Source organism: Vigna angularis, chromosome 8 (genome assembly GCF_016808095.1).
Source record: "Vigna angularis cultivar LongXiaoDou No.4 chromosome 8, ASM1680809v1, whole genome shotgun sequence".
In the NCBI taxonomy this organism is placed as follows: domain Eukaryota; kingdom Viridiplantae; phylum Streptophyta; class Magnoliopsida; order Fabales; family Fabaceae; genus Vigna; species Vigna angularis.
This window is the reverse complement of record NC_068977.1, coordinates 14200479-14210573: the sequence shown is the minus strand read 5'-3', so window position 1 is coordinate 14210573 and position 10095 is coordinate 14200479. Positions and strand designations below refer to the sequence as shown.

Sequence of the window (10095 nt, the reverse complement as noted above, 5' to 3'; positions counted from 1 at the left end):
CCCAAATTAGCACAATTACGAATTTCCGACAAAATTAAGCAGAATTCGAAAACGGGGAAATAATAGACAATTAAACACAATTCCCTGGTTTATTTAAGTGCAATAAACTAAATATAGTTCAAGAAATAACAACTCATCACTTCTCCTGCTCCTGCACCTGCTCGTGCTCCTGCTCCTACTCCTACTCCTGCTCCTTTTCCTCCTCCTTCTCTTTCTCCTTCTCCTTCTCTCGCTCCTGCTCCTGCTCCTTCTCCTTGTCCTGTTCCTGCTCCTGCTCGTGCTCGTGCTCGTGCTCCTGCTCCTACTCGTGCTCCTACTCTTGCTCCTGCTGCTCCTCCTACTACTGCTCCTTTTCCTTCTCCTTCTCCCGCTCCTGCTCCTCATACTCCAGCTCCGTCTCCTGCTCCTTCTCCATCTCCAAATCTGTCTCCTCCTTCTCCTTCTCCTGCTCCTGCTCGTGCTCCTACTGCTACACCTGCTCCTGCTCCTGCTTCTGCTCCGTCTCCTTCTCCCGCTCCGTCTCGTCCTTTTCCTGCTTCTGCTCCTTCTCCTGCTCCTGCTCTTACTCATGCTCCGCTCTTTCTCCTTCTCCTTCTCCTTCTCCTTCTTCTACTCCTGCACCTACACCTGCACCTGCTCCTGCTCCCGCTCCTGCTCCTGCTCTCGCTCCTGCTCCTTCTCCTTCTTCTTCTCCCGCTCCTACTCCTTCTCTTGCTCCTGCTCCTTCTCCTTCCCAACTCTGTGTCCTCCTTCTCCTACTCCAGCTCCAGCTCCTACTCCTCCTCCTGCTCCTGCCCCTTCTCCTTTTCGTTCTCCTTTTCCTTCTCCTTCTCTTTCTCCTTCTCTTGCTCCTGCTTCTGCTCCTGCTCCTTCTCCTTCTCCAGCTCTGTCTCCCCTTCTTCTGCTCCTGCTCCTTCTCCTTCTCCTTCTCCTCGTCCTGCTCCTGCTCCTACTCCTGCTCCTGCTCCTGCTCCTTTTTTCTCCTGCTCCTTCTTCTTCTTCTCCTTCTCCTGCTCCTGCTCCTTCTCCTACTTTTGCTCCTACTCCTGCTCCTTTTCCTTCTCCTTCTCTCTCCTTCTCCTGCTCCTGCTCCTGTTCTTCCTCCTGCTCCTGCTCCTTCTCCTTCTGCTGCTTCTGCTCCTATTCCTTCTCCTGCTCCTCCTTCTGCTGCTTCTGTTCCTATTTCTTCTCCTGCTCCTATTCCTTCTTCTGCTCCTCGTCCTCCTCCTGCTTCTGCTTCTGCTCCTGCTCCTCCTTTTCCTTTTCCTTCTGTCACTCCTTCTCCTTATCCTTCTCCTGCTCCTGGTCCTGCTCCTTCTTCTTCTTCTCGTTCTCCTACTTCTGCTCCTTCTCCTACTTCTGCTCCTACTCATGCTCCTTTTACTTCTCCTTCTCTCTCCTTCTCCTTCTCCTGCTCCTGCTTCTGCTCCTGCTTCTTCTCCTGCTCCTGCTCCTGCTCCTTCTCCTTCTACTGCTTCTGCTCCAATTTCTTCTCCTGCTCCTTTTCCTTCTCCTTCTCCCGCTCCTGCTCCTTCTCCTTATCCTTCTGCTGCTCCTGCTCCGTCTCCTACTCCTTCTCCTTCTCAATCTCCTTCTTCAGCTCTGTCTCCTCCTTCTCCTGCTTCTGCTCCCGCTTCTGCTCCTGCTTCTGCTATTTCTCCTTCTCCTTCTCCCGCTCCGTTTCCTACTTGTCCTGCTCCTTCTTCTTCTCTTGCTCCTACTCCTGCTCCGTCTCCTGCTCCTTCTCCATCTCCAGCTCTGTCTCATCCTTCTCTTGCTCCTGCTCCTGCTCTTTCTCCTTCTCCTACTCCACCTCCTGCTCCTGCTCCTGCCCCTTCTCCTTTTCCTTCTCCGTTTCCTTCTCCTTCTCTTTCTCCTTCTCTTTCTCCTTCTCCTGCCCCTTCTCCTTTTCCTTCTCCTTTTCCTTCTCCTTCTCTTTCTCCTTCTCCTGCTCCTGCTTTTCCTTCTCCTGCTCGTGCTCCATCTCCTGCTCCTGCTCCTGCTCCTGCTCCTGCTCCTGGTCCAGTTCCTGCTCCTAGTCCGGCTCCTGGTCCTGGTCCTGCTCCTACTCCTACTCCTGCTCCAGCTCATGCTCCTACTCCTGCTCCTGCTCCTGCTCCTGCTCCTACTCCTGCTCCTACTCCTGCTCCATCTCCAGCTCTATCACCTCCTTCTCTTGCTCCTTCTCCTTCTCCTTCTCCTGCTCCAGCTCCTTTTCCTTCTCCTTCTCTCTCTCCTTCTCCTGGTCCTGCTCCTGCGCTTTCTCCTTCTCCAGCTCTGTGTCCTCCTTCTCCTGCTCCTGCTCCAACTCCTGCTCCTCCTCCTGCTCCTGCCCCTTCTCCTTTTCGTTCTCCTTTTCCTTCTCCTTCTCTTTTCCCTTCTCCTACTCCTGCTTCGTCTACTGCTTCTTCTCCTTCTCCAGCTCTGTCTCCTCCTTCTGCAGCTCCTGCTTCTGCTCCTGCTGCTTCTCCTTCTCCTCCTCCTGCTCCTGCTCGTGCTCCTGCTGTTCCTGCTTCTGCTCCTGCTCCTACTCCTACTACTACTCCTTTTCCTTCTCTTTCTCCCGCTCCTGCTCCTTCTTTTCCTACTCCTGCTCCTTCTCCTTCTCCAGCTCTGTCTCCTCCTTCTCCTGCTCCTGCTCCTTCTCCTGCTCCTGCTCCGTCTCCTTTCTCTCGCTCCGTCTCCTCGTTCTCCTGCTCCTTCTCCTCCTCCTGCTCTTGCTCCTTCTCCTTCTCCTTCTCCTGCTCCGTCTCCTGCTCCTTCTCCATCTCCAGTTCTGTCTCCTCCTTCTCCTTCTCCTTCTCCTGCTCCTGCTCGTGCTCCTACTGCTGCATCTGCTTCTGCTCCTGCTCCTGCTCCTCCTCCGTCTCCTTCTCCCGCTCCGTCTCGTCCTTCTCCGGCTCTTGCTCCTGCTCCTGCTCCGGCTCCTACACCTGCTCCTTCTCCTTGTCCTTCTCCTTCTCCTTCTCCTTCTCCCGCTACTGCTTCTTCTCTTGCTCCTCCTCCTGCTCCTACTCCTGCTCCTTCTCCTTCTCCTGTTCCTACTCCTTCTTCTCCTTCTCCTGCTCCTGCTCTTGTTCCTCATCCTGCTCCTCCTTCGGCTTCTGCTCCTTTTCCTTCTCCTTCTCCCGCTGCTGCTCCTTCTCCTTCTCCTTCTCTTGCCTTTGCTCCTGTTCCGTCTCCTTCTCCTTCTCCTGCTCCTGCTTCAGCTCCTGCTCCTTCTCCTGCGCCTTTTCCTTCTCCATCTCTGTGTCCTCCTACTCCTACTCCTGCTCCAGCTCCAGCTCCTCCTCCTGCTCTTGCCCATTCTCCTTTTCCTTCTCCTTCTCTTTCTCCTACTCCTGCTCCTGCTCCGTCTCCTGCTCCTTCTCCTTCTCCAGCTCTGTCTCCTCCTTCTCCTGCTCCTTCTCCTTCTCCTGCTCCTGCTCCACCTCCAGCTCCTTCTCCTGCTCCTTCTCCTTCTCCTTATCCTTTTCCTTCTCCTTCTCTTTGTCCTTCTCCTGCTTCTTCTGCTTTTTCTTCTCCTGCTCCTGCTCCTGCTTGTGTTCCTGCTCCTGCTCCTGCTCCTGGTCCTACTCCTGGTCCTACTCCTGCTCCTGGTCCAGTTCCTGCTCCTGCTCCTGCTCATGCTCCTGCTCCTACTCCTACTCCTGCTCCTGCTCATGCTCCTGCTCCTGCTCTGGCTCCTTCTCCTTCTCCTTCTCCCCCTTCTTCACTTGCTCCTGCTCCTGTCCCTGCTCCTGCTCCTGTTCTTGCTCCTGCTCCTCCTGCTGCTCCTACTCCTGCTCCTTCTCCTTCTCCAGCTCTGTCTCCTCCTTCTCCTACTCTTTCTCCTTCTCCTTCTCCACCTCCAGCTCCTGCTCCTGCTCCTGCCCCTTCTCCTTTTCCTTATCCTTTTCCTTCTCCTTCTCTTTGTCCTTCTCCTGCTTCTTCTGCTTTTTCTTCTCCTGCTTGTGCTCCTGCTCCTACTCCTGGTCCAGTTCCTGCTCCTGCTCATGCTCCTGGTCCTACTCCTGGTCCTACTCCTGCTCTTGGTCCAGTTCCTGCTTTTGCTCCTGCTCCTACTCCTACTCCTGCTCTTGCTCCTGCTCATGCTCCTGCTCATGCTCTGGCTCCTTCTCCTTCTCCTTCTCCCCCTTCTTCACTTGCTCCTGCTCTTGTCCCTGCTCCTGCTCCTGTTCTTGCTCCTGCTCCTCCTGCTGCTCCTACTCCTGCTCCTTCTCCTTCTCCAGCTCTGTCTCCTCCTTCTCCTGCTCTTTCTCCTTCTCCTTCTCCACCTCCAGCTCCTGCTCCTGCCCCTTCTCCTTTTCCTTATCCTTTTCCTTCTCCTTCTCTTTGTCCTTCTCCTGCTTCTTCTGCTTTTTCTTCTCCTGCTTGTGCTCCTGCTCCTACTCCTGGTCCAGTTCCTGCTCCTGCTCATGCTCCTGGTCCTACTCCTGGTCCTACTCCTGCTCTTGGTCCAGTTCCTGCTTTTGCTCCTGCTCCTACTCCTACTCCTGCTCCTGCTCCTGCTCATGCTCCTGCTCCTGCTCCTTCTCCTTCTCCTTCTCCCGCTTCTTCACCTACTCCTGCTCCTGCTCCTGTTCTTGCTCCTGCTCCTGTTCTTGCTCCTGCTCCTCCTCCTACTCTTGCTCCTTCTCCTTCTCCAGCTCTGTCTCCTCCTTCTCCTGCTCCTTCTCCTTCTCCTGCACCTGCTCCAGCTCCTGCTCCTGCCCCTTCTCCTTTTCCTTATCCTTTTCCTTCTCCTTCCCTTTGTCCTTCTCCTGCTTCTTCTGCTTTTTCTTTTCCGGCTCCTGCTCCTGCTCGTGCTCCAGGTCCAGTTCCTGCTCCTGCTCTTGCTCCTGCTCATGCTCCTGGTCCTACTCCTGCTCCTGGTCTAGTCTTGCTCCTGCTCCTGCTCATGCTCCTGCTCCTACTCCTACTCCTGCTCCTGCTCCTGCTCATGCTCCTTCTCCTGCTCCTGCTCCTTCTCCTTCTCCTTCTCCCGCTTCTTCACCTGCTCCTGCTTCTGTTCCTGCTCCTGCTTCTACTCCTACTCCTTCTCCTTATCCTTTGCCTTCTCCTTCTCTTTCTACTTCTCCCGCTCCTGCTCCTTCTCCTGCTCCTTCTCCTGCTCCTGCTCCTGCTCCTGCTCCTTCTCCTTCTCCGGCTCCTTCTTCTGCTCCTGCTCCTACTCCTTCTCTTTCTCCTTCTTCTTCTCCTTCTCCTGCTCCTGCTCCTGCTCCTGTACCTTCTCCTGCTCCTCCTCCTTCTTCTGCTTCTGCTTCTGCTCCTGCTCCTGCTCCTTTTCCTTCTCCTTCTCCCGCTCCTGCTCCTTCTCCTGCCTTTGCTCCTGCTCCATCTCCTGCTCCTTCTCCTTCTTCAGCTTTGTCTCCTCCTTCTCTTACTCCTGCTTCTGCTCCAGCTTCTGCTCCTGCCCCTTCTCCTTTTCCTTCTCCTTTTCCTTATCCTTCTCTTTCTCCTTCTCCTGCTCCTTCTCCTGCTCCTTCTACTTTTCCTTCTCCTGCTCCTGCTTCTGCTCGTGCTCCTGGTCTTGCTCATGCTCCTGGTCCAGTTCCTGCTCCTGCTCTTGCTCTTGCTCCTGCTCCTACTCCTGCTCTTCTTCTAGTTCCTGCTCCTGCTCATGCTCATGCTCCTGCTTTTGCTCATGCTCCTGCTCCTTCTCCTTCTCCTTCTCCTGCTCCTTCTCCCGCTCCCGCTCCGTCTCCTTCTTCTCCTGCTCCTTCTCCTTCTCCTTCACTTGCTCCTGCACCTGCTCCTGCTTCCGCTCCCGCTCCTGCTCCTGCTCTTTCTCCTTCTCCTTCTCCCATACTGTCTCCTCGTTCTCCTACTCCTGCTCCTGCTCCTACTCCTTTTCCTTCTCCCGCTCCTGCTCCTTCTCCTTCTCCTACTCCTGCTTCTGCTCCTGCTCCTGCTCCTACTCTGGCTTCTTCTCCTGCTCCTCCTTTTCCTGCTCCTCCTCCTCCTGCTCCTTTTCCTTCTCCTTCTCCTTCTCCTTCTCTTGCTTTTGCTCCTGCTCCTTTTCCTTCTGCTGCTCCTGCTCCTGCTCCTGCTCCTACATCTGCTCCTGCTCCTACTCCGACTCCTGCTCCTTCTCCTTGTCCTTGTCTTTCTCCTTCTCCTTCTCCTTCTCCTGCTTCTGCTCCTTCTCCTGTTCCTCCTGCTCCTGCTCCTGCTCCTTTTCCTTCTCCTTCTCTCGCTCCTGCTCCTTCTCTCGCTCCTGCTCCTTCTCCTGCTCCTGCTCCTACTCTTGCTCCGTCTCCTGCTCCTTCTCCTTCTCCAGTTCTGTCTCCTCCTTCTCCTGCTCCTGCTCTTGCATGTGACATCCCAATTATATACGTCATTCATATATAATAAATACGTCATCATGCATAATATAGGAAAGCAGTCAAGAGTAATTAAGGATTACAGTCATCCTTAGAATAGTGCGAAATTGACAATTAGAGTATTAGGATTTCTCCCTTGAAATTACGGAGAATTTAAAACTTTAAATACTCAAAAGTTTATCCAAATAACATGAATTCATGGAATAAAACTAGCAAATCTAAGCTGCAGCACTGCCGTCTCCATCAAGAGCTGTTCCGAAAGTATCCTCCCCGTCATCTGCTCCCATCCAAGTGGATGATCATCGCCAAAGAAACATACACCAGCAATACAAACAAGCAAGGGTGAGCTAGATATAAAAAGCGTGTTATACAACCTCACACGACATGCAAAAGTCATAAAAACATGGCAATTTATTCATAAGTGAATTTAAGTTTGTTTATCCTCTGGTACTATATCATGTAAAGCTAGATAACCAGAACAAGGAAATTTCTTCGGACACGACTCGAAGTTATCAGACTTATTGGTTTTGTCCTTCAGACGCAGCTAATGGACGCTGGTCCTTCACACGCAGCTATTGGACCTAACACGGTTCTTGTCCTTCACACGCAGCTAATGGACGTTGGTCCTTCACACGCAGCTATTGGACCTATCTCAGTTCTTGTCCTTCACACGCAGCTATTGGACACTGGTCCTTCACACGCAGCTATTGGACCTATCTCGGTTCTTGTCCTTCACACGCAGCTATTGGACACTGGTCCTTCACACCCAGCTATTGGACCTATCTCAGTTCTTGTCCTTCACACGCAGCTATTGGACACTGGTCCTTCACACGCAGCTATTGGACCTATCTCGGTTCCTGTCCTTCACACGCAGCTATTGGACACTGGTCCTTCACACGCAGCTATTGGACCGCGGATAAGAGTCGTCCTCCACACACCGCTTTAGACATATCTTCCCGGTTCTTCAAGGACTTACGGGTAAAAACATTGGTGAGTAACATCCATTCACCAAGCACAATACTCAGCACGAGTTAGAATTTCACAGGCTAGATATCTGTATTTCCCTCGAAAGGGTAAAATGACAGAACTCGTATCCACCTATCGCCTTATATATGCAAAAAGGAAATTATCCTTTTTAACTACCGAGATAAAGCATAAAAATATTTTTGATTATACATGATAAGAATATAAAATTCTTAAAGGCTGTCTAATTAAATCCCACGAAAATAAAGTATATGCCAACTTGCATTAAATACCGAAATCACATTACAGTATATATATATTCAAAACAGATTACACACCCAATTCAACCCGGAATAAGAGCATAAGAACTTAGAAACGAACACTATTGGCTGGGCACTATTTGACGAACACTATTTGGCCGAACCCTATTCACCGCTATTTGAACACTATTTACCGAACGCCAACGCTATATTGTCGAACACTATGCTATTAGGACGAATGCTATGAGATCCAACATAATCAGGCCGAACGCTAAAAACTGAGCACCATATACGATTGAGCACTACTCGGCCGAACGCTAAACCGAACGCCTCACACAAATCGAACGTTAAAATCAATCTCTTAGTCTCGACACTAAAACACCAAACGTTATTGAACCGAATATTATTTGGACGCTAAGGTTGAGCTTAGACTTAGCTGTTTGGACGAACGTTGAAAAATCAAACCTCATCAAACCGAACGCTGCCCATGACGAACACTAAACATCATTAAGACCGGGCGTTTCCCTAAGAACGATCACTAACTGAGAATGAACATCTTCCAGACTGATCACTTCCTATTAACGATCGCTACTTCAGAACAACATCAAGACCGATCATTGCCTATAAACGATCACTGTTTGGACGAACGCTCAAAGATCAATCCTATGACGAACAATATTAGGACGAACGTTTAGAGTCTTGGCTAGATCACTTTACCGAACACTCAAAGTACTGGTCGAACGTCTAGACCCTGGCCGAATCATCACGACTTAACCAAACAGTATTAAATAAAAAATGTGACCGAACGGTACTAAATCCATTCTGACCGTTCGGTACTAAATCGAATCCTGAGAACACTAATTTAATCCGAACGCTACAATTTCTAATACACCAAGACCGAAATTTCAAGATCCAACCTTTAAGAGTATCAATTTACGACCGAACGTTCAAGATTTAAACTTACGAATATCAATTTAAAACCGAACGCTCTATGAAGGATCCCCGCAAAATAACATCATCAATCGATTAAACTCACACTTAACCGGACACTATCAAATCAATCGAACGGTATAAATAAACTCTGACTGAACTACAAAATTCAATACCTAACCGAACGGTGCTAAAAATCAAGGCTTAACCGATCATTAGAACTAAAGACCGAATGTTTATTGATTACTAATACCCCAAAACCGATCGTTCGGGATCCAAAACTTAAGAATGAGCAACTTAAGACCGAACGCTTATTAATCCACCAAAACCGAACGTTCAAGATTCAAACCTAAGAATCCATATTAAGGACGAACGACTAAAATCATTAATACCCAATACCGAACGCTCAAGATCACTTCCTGTAAATACCAATTTAGGGACGAACGCTTACAATTCCTAGTTCACTAAGACCGAACGCTACAAGTTAAACCTGAGAGTACCTCCTCAAAACTGAACGCTATAGTTTACTCTCTGAGAATACCAATTTAAAGCCTACGATCACTATTTCACGAAGACCGAAAGCTCAAGATTGAAATCTATCAATTTAAGACCGAACGCTCAGGATTGCTTCATGAGAATACTAAATTAAGGACGAACGTCTAAGATATTACTAACTTTTGTCCAAAGACGAACGCTAACGCTCGTTACCTTAGAACACAAAACCGAATGTTCACTTTGGCCGACCACAAATTGGTCGAGCACTGTTTGGACAAACGTCTAAGATCACTAATACATCAAGGCCGAACGTTCACTAAACAAACCCAGAACGAACGCTAACGCTCGTTACTGGAGTATACAAGACCGAACGGTTAATTTTGGCCGACCACTAGGTCGAGCACTAATTGAGCGAACGCTCGTTCTACACTTGATAATTTGGCCGTCCACTATTTGGTCGAGCACCTATTGGACGTACGGTCGTTTCTGCAAAATTCTGCAGAATCGCACCAGATTTTCCAGAAACCTAGAAACCCCATTTTTTCATCCCCTTCATTCCTGATTTGCATCAAACACAGATTATCTCAAAAATCAAAGAAATAAATCCAACTCCCCTTACCTCTTGAAGACTTCCTTTGTGAATCTTGAATCTATCTCCCCCAAGACTTGCAGTACCAAGGTCTCCTAGCAATTCCAGAAAATCTCCACTTCACCTCCTTGAACGATCTTGCAGCAAGGACTCCACTCTCACAAATATGGCATGCAAGAATTTCTCTTCTCACCCTTCCCGAACCCAAATCCTCCTCTCAGTATTTTAAAGCCAGTATTGCTTCCCTTGCTGTGCTCTCTAGACGGTGCATATTGAAGGAAAAGGGGCCCTATGAGTGTTGTTCTCCACTTGCAATAAAGAAAACCCACTTCTGATATTGGGGCGGCTGGTGCTTCTACGCATGATGACTGCTGCCTCCCCCCTCCAACTTACTTAATCGTGCGGTCCTTACACCCTCCACCAGCAGCCGAAAAGTGAGCCACCTCCCCCACCACTTTCATTTAAAAAGGACGCTCGGTCCTTACAACCTCCCCCACCACTTTCATTTAAAAAGGATGCTCGGTCCTTACAT

At 49.9% G+C, this 10095-nt stretch overlaps 1 protein-coding gene across 1 annotated transcript; it reads left to right on the top strand.

Moving 5' to 3' along the window:
• Positions 1-1371: 1371 nt before the first annotated feature.
• LOC108344352 (vegetative cell wall protein gp1-like) lies at positions 1372-6911 on the top strand. Its single transcript, XM_052867811.1, has 7 exons — positions 1372-1690; positions 2276-2494; positions 2775-3019; positions 3341-3728; positions 4530-4874; positions 5555-6198; positions 6792-6911. Exons 1-7 carry the CDS (start codon positions 1372-1374, stop codon positions 6909-6911), a joined length of 2280 nt encoding a protein of 759 aa, XP_052723771.1.
• Positions 6912-10095: the final 3184 nt, after the last annotated feature.

Excerpts from the sequence above, each read along its gene's own strand:
- LOC108344352 (XM_052867811.1), top strand. The coding sequence starts at position 1,372 with ATGCTCCTTTTACTTCTCCTTCTCTCTCCTTCTCCTTCTCCTGCTCCT. Across the intron at positions 3,020-3,340 it reads CTCCTCCTGCTCCTACTCCT|CCTGCTCCTGCTCCGTCTCC; the intron begins GCTCCTTCTCCT and ends CTTTCTCCTACT. Across the intron at positions 4,875-5,554 it reads TGGTCCTACTCCTGCTCCTG|TTCCTGCTCCTGCTCTTGCT; the intron begins GTCTAGTCTTGC and ends CTCCTGGTCCAG.